At 49.8% G+C, this 17,778-nt stretch overlaps 1 protein-coding gene across 7 annotated transcripts in view; it reads right to left on the bottom strand.

Annotated features, from left to right (window-relative positions):
* MYH10 (myosin heavy chain 10) overlaps positions 1-17,778 on the bottom strand; it is a 179,626-nt gene that overhangs the window by 2,178 nt on the left and 159,670 nt on the right. For all 7 annotated transcript variants that reach the window (XM_074342224.1, XM_074342223.1, XM_074342225.1 and 4 more), the window contains 14 exons: positions 16,020-16,164; positions 14,827-15,033; positions 13,582-13,686; positions 12,804-12,956; positions 12,124-12,372; positions 11,363-11,575; positions 9,748-9,960; positions 8,535-8,696; positions 4,585-4,713; positions 4,177-4,265; positions 3,322-3,445; positions 3,020-3,228; positions 1,672-1,780; positions 211-383 (listed from right to left, as the gene is read on the bottom strand). In XM_074342224.1, the coding sequence (XP_074198325.1) occupies positions 211-383; positions 1,672-1,780; positions 3,020-3,228; positions 3,322-3,445; positions 4,177-4,265; positions 4,585-4,713; positions 8,535-8,696; positions 9,748-9,960; positions 11,363-11,575; positions 12,124-12,372; positions 12,804-12,956; positions 13,582-13,686; positions 14,827-15,033; positions 16,020-16,164 (2,280 nt within the window). The remainder of the gene's footprint in view (positions 1-210; positions 384-1,671; positions 1,781-3,019; positions 3,229-3,321; positions 3,446-4,176; positions 4,266-4,584; positions 4,714-8,534; positions 8,697-9,747; positions 9,961-11,362; positions 11,576-12,123; positions 12,373-12,803; positions 12,957-13,581; positions 13,687-14,826; positions 15,034-16,019; positions 16,165-17,778) is intronic.

Below are 17,778 nucleotides of genomic sequence, written 5' to 3'. Positions count from 1 at the left end.
ACATGGCACACCTCTGGCCAGGTGCTCAGGCCTGGCACCGTGTACTCCTACAGCCACCAGTGAAAGCCAGTGCCCCCCACTTCTGCTCAAGGACTGCTAATGGTCAGAGATCCCGAGTGGGTGAACGAGCAAGAACCAGGAGCGGTACGTGGACCTAAGGAAACCACAGACGTGGCTGTCGGCAAGCTCTGGGCCTCCGTGCTCACTCACCTCAGCCGGTTCTTCAGGGTGCTGACCTCGCGGCTCAGGCCCTCGTTGGCCTCGGTGGCGTCATCCAGTTCCCGCTGGAGTTTGCGCCGAGACGCATTGGCACGTGTGGCTTCTTCTTCTGCCTCCTCTAGCTGCCGTTTGAGCTGCTTCATCCTGGCGTTGGCCTTCTCCATCTGGGGGAGTTACACGAACCAAGTCATTCCAAACTGGGGAATCCAAATTTGGCATCGCAGCGTCCTGAGTGTGATCTCAGATCCCTGCCCAGCTCAGCCGCGTGAGCACATGCAGGTACACACGAGTGTGCACTGACACACTCCCCAGATGGGGGCCTGGATGGAAGGAGGCCTTCTCATCAGCCTGCCATTCTCAGCAAAGCCAGTGTCTACACAGCAAATTATGCTAAAGGAAATATTTAAAAAAAACTTGAAAACCCTATCTCCAGCCTTGATTTTTCTGTGGAAAAATGACAGCGTAGAATCTTCGCACGAGCGACCTATGGGATTGTGAAAGGGGACTGCTATTCTCACAAAACGCACGTGGACGGCCTCCAACCCCAGGAGATGGTACATTCATTGAACACCTCCTTTCAAATGGGTATGTCAACATTATATTTTGATTCAAGTACAAAGCCACTCTGGAAGACCTGACGTGAGGACTCAGCCTGCCCCCTGGATCACTCACTCCTGAGCCATACGGAGAGTGGCCAGTGCCCTTCAGGCCCAGCTCATGCCCACCCAGAACTGCCCTCGGGTTGCTAGGCCCTGAGTGTGGGGGTCGTAAGGAAGGCTGGGTGTCTGACTGGAGCAGGGGAGAAAAAGGGGGGTGTCTGGGCCAAAGGCAGTGGATCCTCAGCTCCACCCCCGGCGGCAGGTCTCAGGAAAGCCAGCAGGAAAGCACAGCCCTCCAGGCTGGAGCCAATGCAGAGCTGACCACAGTCCGAAGTCCTAGCAGAACAGGCCCTTGATACTGAGAAAACAGGTGCCTGGACACAGATGAGGAAGGCCACTTGGGTCCTACATGCATTTCTCTTCCCAGCCAGTATTCAGCGACTGCCCACTGTACCCAGGGACTAGTCAAGCATTCAAGAGATGACAGTGCGTGAAACAGGCAGAAATTTGCGCTCATGAAGCGTCCATACTGGTGGAAGAAACTCAGATGCTAACTAAGACTCAGTTCAGACCTCACACAGCCCTGGGACCTGCTCTCGCCCACCCCTCCTCTGTGTCTCGGGGGCACTTGGGAGGGCTTGAGGGGCGGCGGGCTGTGTCCTAATCACCCCTGTATCCCTAGCACCCGGGAGCGCCTGGCAGGAACAAGGAAGATTTGTTGATTTGTTGAAACATTCAAATAGCTCTTCCTAATTCACCTGGTCACATGGCAACAGTTGGCCGGTGCTGCCTGTCTCCTGGCGACGGCATCTAAGGCGGAAGCCGCGCTCAGCCTGCCCGCCCCGTCCCTCACCTGCTCTTTGTACTGGTCCGCGTGTCGACGCTCGTCTTCAACCTGCATGAAGATTTCCTTCAGCTTCTTCTCAGTGCGACGCACTAGTTTGTTGGCGGCTGCTCTTTCCCTACGGAAGTCACCAGGATGTTAGTTAGTTCTCACGGTTCTTGAAGTGACAGTCTGAATGGGGAACGCATTGTTAAGTCTTTTTTTCTCTGGGAAATGATACGTGTTTGAGTGCTTTCCAGGACTTCTGTATCCAGAATGTCATCATGGCCAGCGTGGCCCAGAAACTTCTCCCTTCTGGTCAAGCTACAGATTGCCTTTAATGTATTCTAACGCTGACAGGTAGAGAAAATGTACTATTTTCCCACACAGGTATTAATCACTTTAGTGATTTTTCAAAGATCAAATGCCACTTGTACTGAGTGTAGACTTTTTGAAGGCAAATCCTTAGTTGGTTACTCTAATCACCTAACTTTTTAGCCTGGAAAACAAAACAGAATTTATTAAGAGATCATTTCAATGTAAAATTTACTGACAACCTACTAAGATGCTAGACAGAGCAGCTAACACCGGAACCACCCCGCAGCCCCCACATTTTAGTTAGGAGCCACACAAATCACCATGTTTCTAGACTAGCCTCCACTCTCCCACATGGAGAGGTAACTTGTCTGGAGAGCTCCATTGAAAACAGAAAAGTTCTCTTGCTCCTTCACAAATGTTATGCAAAAGTGGACAGGGATGGAGTCAGCGGAAAGGGCAAGCCATGTTAATTACAACTAACAGCAAACAAACCCTGAGTTGTTTTGAGCGCAGTGGGAAGTCCGGGATGCTGGGCTGGGAGGATGTCACTGCCGGGCCCCGAGCTCCCCAACAAGAGGGTGAAGCTGGAGGTCAGCTCTAGCTCTGGTAGTCTGTGACGCGACTCTAACAGCTTAGTAATGTCTGCTGAAAATTGCATTGTGCAAGTCCTCATAAATTTCAGAATGTTTACTACAACAGAATGGAAATTGTTAAGCAATCCCTTCCTATGGGAGCAGAAGAGCTTTTATTTTTGTCACATTGCATTTTTCTCTGCCAACAAATTGCAGCATTTCACGTGATGCCACCAACTTGGGTAACAGACTTTGGGTAGATGTAAACTGTGGCACCAGAAAATCATGAGGCACAGCTGACTAGCCCTCAGCTGAGTCCAGGAAGAGCGGACAGGCGAGTCCAGCCTTCCCTGAGGGCTCACACCAACTAGTCTCTGATTACGTGTGTCCTTGTCATCTCTGACTCACAGGTTGAGCCCCAGACCTGGTCTGGTAGCAGAGATGCAGTAAAAACCTCTCTTTGGTTTATGGCAGCAAAAAGCTCTTACTTGGCTTCCTGCTCAAGCTGCTCCTCCAGCTGGCCAATCTTGGCTTCCAGGGCCGAGATGGTAGCCTTGAACTTGGACTTGACAGCGCCCTCCAGCTCCTGCAGCTTGGCCTTCAGCTCCTTGTTCTGCCGCTCCAGCTGCTGGCGTGCGTTGTCGCTCTTCTGGGCGGCACTGCGCTCGGCCGCCAGCTCTGTGTTCAGCGTGTCCACCTGGGGAGCGGAGTCGGGTTACTGGTGCTGGGGGGGTGGGGGTGGGTGCACAGCCCCCCACCCCCTGCTCCGGGGCCGCCGGCGCGCGCCCACCTGCAGCGTGGTCTTGCGGAAGCGGTCATTGAGCAGCTCCATGTTGCTCTGCTCCTCCTCCAGCTCCTCCTCCAGCTGCGCGATTCGGGCCTCCAGACGCCGCTTTTCATCCAGCAGTGCGGACCTGCCGGGGCCGGGAGGAGACAGCTCAAAACTGGGCTGCATGACATGGGGCAACTTGCGGAGGGCACCTCTGCCCAGCCTGCTGCTAGGAACCGAGCAGCATTCTTGATTTTTCTCTTTCCCCTACACCCACCCGCCAACCCACCGTGTCCTGCCTCATCTCCACAGATGGCAGCCAGTGTCAGTGATAAAAGTGCAAAAAGATCCTGGTATCCCTGGCTTGAACTACTGGTTTTCCAATGCCTTGAGATAAAATGCCAACTCCTCCTCATGGCATGCTAGAAAATGACCATGATGAATCCTCAGTACAGTAATTACATGGAGAAAGCAACCTCTTAATAGGGGAAAAAATGGCTTTTAATGAAAAATGCATTCAGAGGAAGGTAAGTCTAAGGAATCTCCTCGTCAAATCTAGTGAATTTGAAAGTGAGGACTTGTGCTGCAAGGCTGTCCACCCCATGGAAACCGGTGCGTTCTGAGTGTATTTCTTTCATGCCTGCTGCGGGCGTGACTGGCCCTGGGAGGTGTGACCTGCCTGGGTGGTGCAGGCCACCTGGAGCTCTGCAGCTCATGCTCATCTTCCCAGACTTTGAACAAATGAGCAGACCAAACGCCGACTCCTAGATGGCAGACGACCACCACGGCCGGCTCAGTGTAGTGGGCGTGCCTCGCGGGGGTGGGCCACGGGCACCCGAGACGCCCGCTCCTTCCCACCCGCTGCCGGAGACTCACTTGCCAGAGGCGCTGTTGGCGATCTCATCTGCCAGCTCGTCCCTCTCCTGCTCGGCGTGGCGGCGGGCTCGCTCAGACGAGGCAAGTTCCTAAACAAGCTCAGACTGTGATTTAAGCTCTGGCTGTTAACAGTTTCCTCAAACATGAAATCTGGCAGCACCTCTAGGCCACTGCCACCTTGCTCCAGGCATTTTAAATGTGCCACAAATTGCAATTAGATTTAAGAAATTACTAATCGACTTCTCTGTCTTTGCCAGGCAGAGCAGTATCAAAGTGTGACCAGTTTGCTTGCTGAACTGAAGCAATGAGAAATTGAGGCTACAGAGGTACTAAAATATACTTATTTGATCTTAGAAAAATTTTATGGGCAAATATTTGTTGAACAAATAGATGAATAAGTAAACAAACCTCCTGCAATTGAAGGATTTCTGCTTCTAGACTCTTCAGTTTCTTTTCACTCTCTTTGGACTGAGCAAAAATCTCATCCCGGGATGCACGAGCTTCTTCTAATTCACGCTGGTAGTCCTTCATCTGAGCCTGAGATTCAATAGGAAAAAGGTTTTGGGGTAGAGTTCATTCTTAGTTTTTAAACATACGATATTTTTTCCGGATTATAAAATATGCATTTATTGTAAATATATAGCTAATGGAAGTGACAAATATCATAAGATAACATTCAGACCAATATCTCTCATGAATATAGATGCAAAAATCCTCAACGAAACAGTAACCAATTGAATCCATCAAAACTGAGTTGTAATACACTGTGTATATTTATATACTATTATATCCCACCATACAAGTGGGATTTATCTGAGGAGCCCAAGATTGGTTTGATATCCCAAAATGAATTAATATAACCATATGATCATCTCAAATGTAGAAGAAACATTTGACAAAATCTAACACCCTTTCAATATAAAAACCCTCAGTAAGCTGAAGCAGATTCCTCAACTCTGATAAAGGGCATCAATGAACAGCAGACAGCTAATATCATACTGAACAGTCAAAGACTTCCCCCCCAGGATCAGCAGTGAGATGGGGACATCTGACCTTGCCACTTGCGTTTAACATTGTAACAGAGAGTCTACTCAAAGCATCTAGGCCAAGACCAAGAAAAAGGACATCCAGATTGGAGAAGAAGAAATAAAACCAGGTCCAATTGCAGATGATATGGCCTTGTATACAGAAAACCTTAAGGAATCCACTAAAAACCATTAGAACTAATAAACAAGTTCAGTGAAGTTGCAGCTGAGATCAATATACAGTCAGCCCTCTGTATCTGTGGGTTCCCCATCTGTTGTTTTCAACCAACAGTGGATCAAAAATATTCAGGGAAAAAAAAATTCCCAGAAATTTCCAAAAATAAAACTTGAATTTGCCACACGGGCAACTATTTATATATCATTTACATTGTATTAGTATTATAAGTAATCTAGAGATGACGTAAAGTATACAGGAGGATGTACGTAGGTTATATGCAGATACTATACCATTTTATATAAGGGAAGTTTAGCATCCAAGGATTTTGGTATCCACGGGTGGTGGTGGTGGGGTGGTCCTGGATTCAATCACCCATGGACACCAAGGGATGACTGTACAAAAGTCCATTATATTTCTGTATACTAACTATAAACATTCCAAATATCAACAAAGCAGTTACACTAGCATCGAAGAGGATAAAATTTAGCTCAAGAAGTATAAGATGTGTACACCAAGAACTATAAAACAAAACATCATAAAAAATTAAAGAATAGCTAAATAAATATAATGATAGCCATGTTCATGGACTGGAAAAATGAATACTGTTAAGATGGCAGTAATCTCCAAATTGATCAACCAACTCAACACAATAAAAATCCAAGCTGGCCTTTTTTGGGTGGGGGGGGGTGGGGGCAGAAATTGACAAGTTGATCCTAAGTGGAATTGTAAGGAACCCAGAATAGCTAAACAGTCATGAAAAAGAACAAAGTTGGAGAAGTCACACTTCCCAACTGCAGAACTTACAGAGCTCCAGTAATCACGACTGTGTGGTACTGGCACAAGGACAGACATATAGGTCAATGGAAGAGAACTGAGAGTCTAAAAATAAAATCATGGTCAGCTGATTTTTGACAAGCATGCCAGGACAATTCAATGGGGGTAAGAATAGTCTTTTTAACAAATGATGCTGGGATAACTGGATATCCACATCCAAAAAGAACAAAATTGGGTTTATGTATCAAACCACATGACAAAAATTAACTCAAGATGGATTTAGAAAGAGAGCTAAAAGTATAAAACTCTTAAGTGAAAACAAAGGAATAAATCTTCAGGACCTTGGATTAGGCAGTAGTTTCATAGATAACAAAAACACAAGAAACAAAAGAAAAAATGAACTAGACTCCAACAAACAATACCATTGAGTGAGTGAACAGATAATCTAGAGAATGAAAGAAAATTATTTGGAAACTGTATAACTCCTGTGAAACATCCAGAGTATACACAGAAACGTTACAACTCAGTCATTAAAGACAACTCAAGAAGACTGGCAGAGGACTGAAAAACATTTTTTCCCATGTGTGGTAACGGCCACTGGGCACATGAAAAGATGGCCACCATCGTTCGTCCTTAGGGAAATGCAAGTCACAGTCACAGTGAGATACCACTTCACCCCCACTGGGACGGCTGTAATTAAAAGATGGACAACAGCAAGCACTGGTGAGGATGTAGAGAAACTGGAACCCTCACACGTAGCTGGCAGAAATGCAAAATGGTGCAGTCACTGAGGAAAGATTGGGCAGTTCCTCAAAGTTAAACAGAAATACCATATAACCCAGGGATTCCACTTCTATATACCCAAGAAAACTGAAAACACATATCCACACAAATATACATGAATGTTCATAGCAGCAATATTCCTAGTAGCCAAAGGGTCGAAATAACCCAAATGTCAACTGATGAAATGGATTAATAAAAATACAGTATATCCAAACAATACAATATTATTTGGTGATAAAAAAGGAACGAAGTACTTATGCTACAACGTGGATGAACCTGGAAAACATATGTTAAGTGAAGGGAGCCAGGAACAAAAAGCTGCCCACTGTAGGATTCCACGTGTATGACATGTCCAACACATGGAAAGCTACGGAGACAGAACGATTACTGGCTGGTCAGCGCTGGATGTGGCAGAGATGGTGTGGAGGGACAGCTCAAGTGTGCAGAGTTTTAGAGGGAAACAAAATGTCCAAATCAGATGGTGGGTGATGCTTGCACAACCCTACGAATATACTAAAAAACAACAAATACTAAATGGGTAAATCGTATGACATGTGAATTATGTCTCAATAAAGTTGTTAAATAAAGTCCTAGTAATGTGACTTATATTCTCTATAATTAGTGGGTTAAAATAAAAACCTTTGTATTTAGCTTTTTAAAAAAATATAAGGAAGCAAATAAGTTACTCATAAACCAATTATCCAGAGATGACTTTTCCTTCCAAACTTTCTAAGTACGTGCATCTACATGTCTGTATACACAAGTCCACACACGTGTGTGTCCTACTGACTAAACTGCCGTGCACTCACTGGAGCCCTGCTGTCCCGGCACACAGACCCCATCATGTGAGTGGCTGGCAGTCTGCTGACATTTAGGTTGTTTCCTTTTCTGCCACCATCAATAACGCTTCACTGTGATCTTTGTATACAAATATGTCTTCTCATCTTTATATTTTGTTAGAATAAATTCACAAGAGGCGGAATCACCAAAGTCAAAGGAATGGAAATATTCTTTAGAAGTTTTGTCCTAACCTCCCTCCAGAGAAGTTGTGCCTATTTATGTGAGAGGGCCCATCACATCCTATCAACACTGTGAGTTGTTACAGAAATCACTTCTTGTTACTGTGATAGTGACAACTGAGTAGCAAAAGTCATGACCGAGGCAGAGGAAAGGGGTCACTAAAGCTCTAGCACTAGCGGAGGGAAGGAAGTCCACGCCACCTTCCTCTCGGTGCCTCAGTGGCTGTGAGTTTAGTTAAGCGCCAGAGACTGTTCAGAGCCCCAAGGGCATGTCCCCTGGAGGACGCGCCCCCTGTTGACTCCAGCTCAGCTCAGGCCAAGACTAGATCAGTGGGGCCAAGCACGTCTTGCGGACCCTGGTGGTACACATGTGCCATCTTTATGGCTGGTGGCCCCTACCCACAACCAAGGGTGACAGCTGCACTGTGCTCCATGCAGTGGTGACGCGGGGCCTGCTGGCCGGACGGCAGGCTGGCTGCTGCCCACAGCTCCTCTCCCGGCCTCATGGGCCACGTCGTGCTGGACCTCCGCGGGCCAGGTGACACCGGCTGTCGAAGGCTGCCGGCTGGCCGTGCTCACCTGGAGTTTGCGGAGCTGCTTGATCACTTCATCCCTAGCTTTGTTTGCGGCCTCGATTTGAGCTTCCAGGTCCTTCAGGTCTATTTCCATTTTCTTCTTTGAAGCAACAGCAAGCGCCCGCTGCTTCCGCTCGTCCTCCAGCTCTGCCTCGAGCTCCCGCACCTAGTGGACAGTATCGGTTGTGTCTGGTTAGACCCCAGGGTCCTCACACAGAGCACAGGCAGCCTGTCGTCACATGAGGGCTTGGGTCACTCACTGGAGAGGCGCTCTCTGCTACTGAGCAGTGAGTAACAGATAACCACCGCAGCTGAATTTGTAGAGAGATCTTTCAACAGCCCCACCTGGTACAAACCATCTCCACTGACTACTGCGAGGGTACAGAAAACGGCAGGGCCCTGCTCTCAAGCTCATGGTCTAGGTGATGCAACAGAACTGGAAGACATGAGATAGCTCTTGGGGAAGTTCCTCCAGGGACACTCCAGCACCTGAGCAGGGGCCCACGTGGCAAGGAGCAGAGGTCTCGGGCCAGCACCACGCAGGTCCTCCAGCCTTCAGATGACCCACCCCGATAAGTCAGTTCAGAATTGCTGACTCACAGAAACTGACTTAACAAGTGTTGTCTTAAGCTACAAAGTTTGAGGCAGTTTGTTATCTAGCAGTAAGTGACTAATAGAATAGTGGAATAAGAATAACAAAGTAAAATTACATACATCCCAGATCCAAGACTTAATACCATGAACTCCAAGGGACTGTTAAAATATCCACAATTAGTTTTTAAAGTAAGCTTTTAAATTAGAAGTTTGACATATGCTCAGGAAAGAATACAAATTGTAAGTGCCCAAGCAACTTTTTTAAATAAAGAAAGCAAATACCTGGAGTTTTTTCCTTTTAAAGAGTGTTTAATGAAGGCATGTGATCTGAACTTCAGAATACCCTGAAGACCCACAGAACTTGAACCTGACTGCCTATCCTTGGAGATGCCACTGAGGGCTTTCCCACTGATACCCTGGCTAGTTAGCAGCAATGACGTTAACAGAGAAATACGAACAGAACCAGTTACATCACATTTTAAAGAATAAAGTTATCAAATGACCAAATGAATTAAATCTACTCCAGCTAGTATGTTCTAACATGAACAAACAGGATATTAACCCCAAACCAGGCTCGAGACAAACAAGTTCCTGTTCCTGGGGTCACACCGCCTCCGACCTACCTGCTTGACCAGCAGCCGCTTCTTCTCCTCGTTCTGCTCGTCTCTGGTTTGCAGGTCCCTCTCAAACTGAGCCTTCATGGCCTGCATGTTGACCTCCAGGCGAAGCTTGGCATCTTCAGTAGCCTGAAGTTCATCTTCCAGCTCTTCCAGCTGGGTCCTCATTTCCTCCACCTGCTGCTCTAGGGCCCGTTTGGATTTTTCAAGTTCATGAACCTAGACCAGAGGAAGCATAGGAAGGAGCTGACCCTCGGCAGAGGAACAAGTAAGGACAGCAGTTCCTGTTTCCCTGCCCCCGGGCCCCCGTGGCACGTGGGCCAGCTCGCCAACACCATGCGCACCCTCCGCCCCTCCAGTGGCCCTGGTCCCCATTTCAGAGTGTGCATCTGAACCCAGTCCTGTACCTGCATTCACGCGTGCCCTGCGGTCAACCACCTGTTCTCACATGACCTTAAAACAGAGCTCTTAAAAGCCGATGAACAGTAAAAAGAGCGTGGTGTTGGGGAACCTGCCTGTTGACTGGCCACCAACCTGCTGTCTTTGACAGGTACCACAGTACATCCCTTCTTGCTGCGGGAAAGATCATCTTGTGGAAAGTCTAAAATATCATGGTGTGTTAGGCCCATGAGGCAGGGTACAAGAGGAGGCTCTGGGCAAAGATCCCGCCACGAGCACTGACCTAGCTCCCTGTGCCAAGTGCTGTGTGGGCTGCCTCCCCTCACGTCCCCTCTGACCCTGGAGACAACCCTCGGGCCGGCCTGCGCAGGCGCTAATGTGTCCTTTCGGGGCTCACAGCCAGGTCAGTTCTCACAGGGCAGGAGAAGACTCATGAGTGAGGAGGACCTGAGCCTGGTGCTCCACGGGCACAAAGGAAGCGTTTGCAGAATGAATGCGTGACTGTTGACTGTTCTAGAGAAAACTAATATGGAACAAGAACATGGAATCAACTGTGGAATTCTGTATGTTTTACTATGTAATCCTGGCCATGTCTATTCTTGGTGGCCTCTTCTGGTCCGTGGGGCTGCTCCCCAGGGCAACAGGTGGTGGGAGACCCAGCAGGAAGGTAAGATTTGACCTTTCAAAGCACATCTGCAAGCTTCATAATGCTAAAGCATCAGGAAACAGGCAAGTTTCATGTCCACTTGACAGAAGAGGACACTGAGGACACTGAGGGGTTAAAGCAGCTCTGGTCAGAATGGGAGCTGGTGGAGAGTCAAGCCCCGAACCTGTTTTGACCCCCAGGCCTGGGCTCGCGGCCCAGCCCTGTCCTCAACACCTACACTAAGGGAGAGGCGTGGGGTGCAGAGATCACCGCAGCTCCGTGGGAAGGTGCGTGCAGCGGCAGGATTAGGGGTCCCCACCCAGCTCCTCCAGGTTCCCCACTCTGGGCAGGAGGTGGACCTCACGGCCCTCAATCTGGGGGGACCACAGATGACCACTGTGGCTCAGGGACGGAGAACTTTGTTTAAAGAGCCTCTGCCCGGGGGGGCTGGGAGAGCCAGGGAAGTTGCTAGAACTTCCCCAGCTGGCTCCGGCGCAGGGAACCGAGAGTGGATGGACAGCTCCTCCCACTGTGTCGCCTGCCCCCTCGGAGGGACGGGCCTCTGGGGACACTCACATTCTTGCCCACGTCATCCTTGGAGCTCATCAGGTCCTCCATGTCCGCCCGCAGCTGCTTGCTCTGCCTCTCAGACTCCTCCCTGGCCTCCAGGGCCTCCTCGAGCGCGCGGGCCAGGGACAGGGCTTTGGTTTCCTTCTCTCTGGCCTCTGCCTCGGCCCGGTCTCGCTCTTCTGCGTAGCGGGCAGAGATGTTTTTCTCTTCCGCTAAAAGCTGCACGGATGGCGTTGGGGAAACAGAAAAACCGATTGAGAAGCAACATTAACTCTTCTCACTTGCTACGTGCCTTACTGCTAAGAATATCCCCACGACGTTCGGGGTTTGCAGACACTAACTACAATACATAAAACAGAGGTACGACAAGTTTTTACTCTGCAGCACGGGGAACTGTAGCTAGTATCTTGCAGGAACCTTTCATGAAAAAGACTATGAAAACGAATACATGTATGTGCACGTATGACTGAACCATGATGCTGTATGCCAGGAACTGACAACACTGTACACAGACTATGCTTCAATTCAAAAAAAGAAAAAAAAAAGACAAAGTTAACAACAACAACAAAAACAGCCCCACGAGATTGTGGGTGCTCTCCTATTTCCTTCTATTTGCTTTTTTCCTCTTCCCAGTTCTGCTATAAGCATACACTACTTCTAAATAAGAAAAGATGATTTTAATCCAAAGGACAGAAGGGAGGGCTCTGCCAGGGAAGCCTGTGTGGCGCTGGCCCGGCGCCCGGGAGTCGGGAGCGTCGGGCACCCACCTGATCGAACTTCTTCTGCTTCTTCTCCAGGTTGGAGACGATCTGGCGCTGGTGGTCCAGGTCCACCAGCAGGTCGTCGAGCTCCTGCTGCAGGCGTGTCTTGGTCTTCTCCAGCTTGTCGTAGGCCAGAGCCTTCTCCTCCAGGCGCTGGCTCAGCGCCTCCACGTCTTTCAGGAGCTTCTTCTTGGCTTCTTCCAAACTTTCAATGGTCCCCGAGTCATCATCTACTTTCTTCTTGGTGTCAGTCAACTAAGTTTCATGTAGAGAAAAGAGCAGTATTAAAGAACTCAACTGGATTTCATGCTTGAGGAATAAAGATCAAACTTGTTTCCAATATTTTGTGAGACTAGTAGAAATCAGTACTATGAGATTTTGAGCAAATGAATCTTCAACTACAAATTTCTTAGCCAATCGTCCAGAAAATGGTAAGTGGAAGGAAACCCTGCAGAACTGACACAGCCCTGGGGTCTTTATTTTAAATGCTCCCAACGTTATAACCAGCATAGGATCAGCATTTGGTTGGGTCAAAAGACAAAAACAAAAAACACACGTAATGGGCTTCATTTAGTGTAAGACCCAATTAACTGTCCCAAATGGAGCTGGAACCGCCTGGCAGAGTAGGGACATTCGCTGCTACACACACATCGAGGCCACACAGCGTCCCAAGAGGACGCACGCACCTGGGCCTGCAGGGCCAACACCTGCTTCTCCAGGTTCTTCCTGGCCTCCTCCTCTTCCTCCTGCTGCTCCTGAAGGCTGTTCTTCTCCTCCTCCAGCTGCCGGATCCGACTGCTCAGGTTCAGTTTTTGGCGTGTCTCCTCCTGAAGAAGCTCCTGTTTATTTTTATAACAGGTCAGTGCTTAGGTTACAATATCACCAAAACCAAAATGCTTCTGTTGAAAAAAATTTATGCCATGCAAAACAGAGCCCTGGTGTATGAGAGATACCCAGTGACAAGTGACTCTAAAACACTGTCATTTTCAGCAGCACCCTTAATACAACGTCGCTTTAAACTCATTCACAAGCAGTGGCAGCGGTACCCCCAGGGGACGGGCCAGGGCCCCGTCAGCCTCCCAGTCCTGCACCCCCTGCATCTTATCGCTTCTGGAGTCCCTTCCTGTTTCTCTTAGGTCAGCGTACTGACACTTCAACCATAACAAAACCATCTTATTTAAAATAGCCAGCAATACGTGTGTGGGAAACAGGACCACCACCTGGTGAACCGCACCCGGGCGGCGCCCGCCAGACACAGGAGCTGGGGGCCCTGGGATGTGAGCTCAGAGGAGAGTTCCTGAGTATCAGGGCTGCTTACAGTGCAAGATGGCTGAAGATAAAAGCACAGCAGAAAACCAGAAAGTGGTGATTAAAAAGGCAATTCTGGGCCTACATGTTTCGCCAGCTTACAGATCACAGAAACAGTAGAGCTACGATTACAGGCCCTCACGCCCCGCAGGATACCTGTGTGTCCTGGAGCTGGGACTCAAGACTAGCTGCATCCTTAGCAAACTTAATACCCTTCTTCTCTGCTTCTTCTAGAAGAGTCGAGACGTTATCCAATTCATTCTGCAAGAAAGAGTAAAAGGTTAGATTCAATTCAACGATAGGCAGATGGAAAAGAGCAGTGGTTCTGTACCCTAAATGCACACGAACAGAGCATATAGGTGGGAGGAGGGGGTGAAGCTGAAACTGCCAACCTCAGCTAAGGGGACTCACCACTGGGACGCTGCTGCCCCCGTCAGCGCCAAGGACGCAGGCCCTACACCAGCTGTCACGGACAGCCTAACGTTGTCTACCCACCGCAAGGGCGGCGAGGGTCCTGATGGCAGAGCCCGCGTGGAGGGGCCTTCTCCTAACTCTGGTTTGCTATCTCTTTATTGTGAAGAGACAAGAATTACACCAAATCTCTTCTAAGAGTGACTGCTGCCCTATGTGAGGAGGCTCTGAAGTCAGCAGGTGTTTATTTTAATCCTTTTTCACACTAAGATGCATTAACCATATGCTTAGGGGTGGGGTGGGGGCAAGTAAAATTCATATCCTTTGAGAACTTGAAAACTTTATTAGCAATTCATAGAAGCTTAAATGCTAATGTTCACCATCCAGGATTCTTTTAAGCTTAAAACTATGGTATTACATACTTATTGTGAATATTTAGCTATCTCTTATGGTCGGATTTTATGAGTCATGTGATAAAAACATTTTCTTTTTCATCTTTAGCGAGAGCTCTAGAATATCCCCTCTGAAGAGCCCGTGGTGTGAGCCCTTCTGTGTTTCTGGGGGGGATGGTGGGTCTTAGATGCCCTTCGTTCTAGCTTGTCCTTTAGTCCCGTGAGCACAGGGAAGGCACACGTGTATCTACATGTGTGATTCAAGTTAATGACATTTTTTCCCCCTCCTTTTAGCAGCATCCTTCAGAGAGCCCCAGGCCTGCAGACTTGGCAGCAGTGGGGGAGGGCTCTGGACTCAGCAGGGCCTGGCTGCCCTCAGCGCTAGCTCTGCAAACTGCCAGGCGCAGCCCAGACCTGAAGTCTGAGCCTCACACCCTCACCCACCGGACTCGCCTGGGGGCGCTGTGAGCAGAGGTGGGCAGGCAAGCACGAGGGGCCTGATGCCTGCCTGGGCAGCACAAGTTCCCTGGGCACCAGTCCCCTCCACCCTGCTGGTGCTGTGGGCTACATACGTCCGGTCAGGGTCTCCCAGGCCTACCTGTAACTTGTTCGCTTTCTCGGCCAGTTCAACCCTGAGTCTGTCTCCCTCTGAGACCTTGGCGTGGAGCTCCTGCACCTGTGCGTCCAGCTTCTTCCTCTTGTGCTCGGACTCGGCCTTGACCTGCTGCAGCACCTTGACCTCGCACGCCAGCTCCTTGTTGTCTGTCTCCAGGCCCTGCTTGTTCTTCTCCAGGTTGGCTTTGAACTAAGAGAAGAGGAAGAGACGGTTTGCTTGTGGGTTTCTCACACACCACAGAAGACGCTGCTCCAGATTCTGGGGAGCGGAGCCAACAGAGGGTCTGCAGCCAGAGACTGCTGTTCTGGGTGTGAGGACGGCTCCGGACGGCACACACCTGTACCCACTGCGCAGGGCGGCAGGGACAGATGGGGCCTGCACTGTGTGCCTCGTCCTTGTCAGCACAGCCTGGGGGCGACACACTCAGCATTCATTCTTGTCATCCTTCACATAAAACAAGCTTTGTCGGTGTGAACATTTTTTTAACAAGGAGCTAAAGCTTAAAACAAGTAAAAGGGTAAAGAAGGCAATGCCCATGGAGCACTGGGCGCAGGGACCGACACGCGGTTGGGTGAACGTCAGTAAGTGTTAACACTGTCGCTGCATGAGTCAAAGGGGGCGTGTGGACAGGCAGAGAAAGACGGGGACGTCAGAGTGAGAAGCACGACGGAGGGATGACTGTGGGAAGTGACGAGACCAGTCTGCCAGGAGGATGGTTTGAGTCAAGGGTGAGTGAAGCGAAGTTTTATCAAGACAGGAAGACTGCGTGTGAGATACCCAAGAGGGAGCGGTGAACGTGTGGCAACCACATGTGTGGTGCCCGGTGACAGGCCAGAGGCCAGCACGGGAGGAGGTGGGGGAGTGTCAGGAACACTAGGAGGTGCTCTCCGCAGGGCCTGGGGACTCCCGGGCAGCAGATGTGCGGGAGGACTTCCAACTGTTCAAGGTTTTGAGCTGAGTCATCGGGAGAAAGAAGACACCAGCGAAAGGAGACCTGGAGAGGAACATGTGACTCGGGACCACAGCTGATCTATCGCGTTCTCAAAAAATAAAACCAAATCAGGGGCACAAGACTCCTGCAGGCAAGCAGTGTGCTTCTGGAGCAGCCACCGAGGGGCTCTCAGTTCCCTACCCGCCGCCGGCGGGGTGCACGGGCTGACGGCTGGCGTCCCTACCCTCTTGGCCTGTTCCAGCTGCTCCGAGAGCTCCTCCAGGGCCGTCGCATGTCTCTGCCTCATGTCCTGGATCTGAGCCTCGTGGTTCTTAGTTTCTTCCTCAAGAGCCTTCTTCAGCTCTGCCACTTCTTGTTCACGTTTGGTACTAGAGAAACATTTTTAGAGAAAGATGCTCAGAACTAGTTGAATGATTAAATTAAACACACATTTTAAAAGTCTGCTTCTGTCTGAAATATTACGTGGATTCCTGCGATGGTTATCTGACGCGCTGTTTTCTGACAGGCTGGCGCGTTGTTCCCGTGATGTCGGGAAACCTTCCAGGACCAGCATAGCTCTCATTCCACGTGGGACTTACAGTCAGAACCGAGTAATGTCCCTGTGGGTCTCTGCATGTGCGGGGCGGTCTGGCTGAATTGCAGGCCAGGCGCGGCTTAACTCCAGATGCCAAAGCGCCCACCAGAGCACCAGGAGACATTTCAGTAAAACTGGAAAAGGGCAAATCCTGAAGAGACTGGTAAACCAGGAAGGACCCCCCCGCACCCCGACAAGAGAGGGCTGAGCACCATCTTTACTTTGAGCGCAGAGCTAAAGACCGAAGGCAGCGAGGTCAACACCACTCCTGCTGAGAGCCGTCGCAGCTGTAACTTCACATAAGCCTGAAGCACGGCTCTGGCAAACTTGCTCTAAGACACATAACCAGCTGGAACAGGGACTTGTAGGCTGATTGCCGTGTGGGCGCATTTTCCTCTCTTTACAGCGGAGGTGAGATCTAGGGGCTGAGACCAGCAGTGCCGAGAGAGAAGGGGGCCTGGTGGCTGCCAGCTCAGCCCCCAGCTCACTGGAGGTGGAAGGCAGACATGGGTCTGGCCTTGTCCTCTGTAACCTTCTCCGCAGAGGAGGGGATGACAGTGGAGGTGGAGGAGGACGCTGGGATCCAAGTGGCAGCCCAGCGAGACAGAAACCCCACCGAGGGGACGTCAGTTCACCCCAGCGCTGGCGCTTGCCTCTGTCCGACGGCAGCACCGCTTCCCCGCCTTCAGCACGCTGTCTCTTGGGTGAATAGCCTTGTTCCTAATCCCTACTTGAAACCAACAGTCGGAGAAGCCCATAGCCCTTCCTCCTCTGGGGTGAACCACCCCACTTCCTTTAGTCTTTCAGCGGAAGTCCTAAAGAGACTCCAAAGCCAACGAGCCCGATGAAGAGAACCTGGTTTGCCAAGAACGGTTACTTTTACGCTAATCCCGTGACACAGAGGCCCAGGAGGAAGCGGCGGGGGCCTGAGTCCTTTGTGGAGCGCAGGGCACGGGGGCCAAGGGCTCTGAGCTGCAGTCGGACCCCTTCACCCGCAGAAGCAGTGAGTGCTGTGTTTGAGCACATCCGTGATTTAATAAATATTAAAATCATTTGTACTTTTTTCTTTAAAACAGGAGATGAAGGGAAGAAATGATCAGAACACTTTTTTTCTATTCAGGTTAAAAGACCAGTTGAGAATGGATATTTCAACAAAGTCGAGTTTAGTGGTTTCCAGATTTTTAAAAAGCAAGTATTTTAAAGAGGAGCCAGGACTTAAAACTGCTAAAAACAGTTACTCTGTGGAAGTGGGTAGGGAGGTCAGGTGGGCGCTCTGGGGACACAGCCTCCGGTCGCTGTGAGGTCCCGCATGTTCCCAGGCAAAGTCCTTGGCACATAACTAGGTTCAACCCCAGCACCAAGTGATCCTGACACCACCATCTGACCTCAGCCTGGCCGCTCGGAGGAG

This window comes from Camelus bactrianus, chromosome 16 (genome assembly GCF_048773025.1).
Source record: "Camelus bactrianus isolate YW-2024 breed Bactrian camel chromosome 16, ASM4877302v1, whole genome shotgun sequence".
NCBI classification, from domain to species: domain Eukaryota; kingdom Metazoa; phylum Chordata; class Mammalia; order Artiodactyla; family Camelidae; genus Camelus; species Camelus bactrianus.
This window is presented reverse-complemented; position numbering and strand designations above follow the sequence as displayed.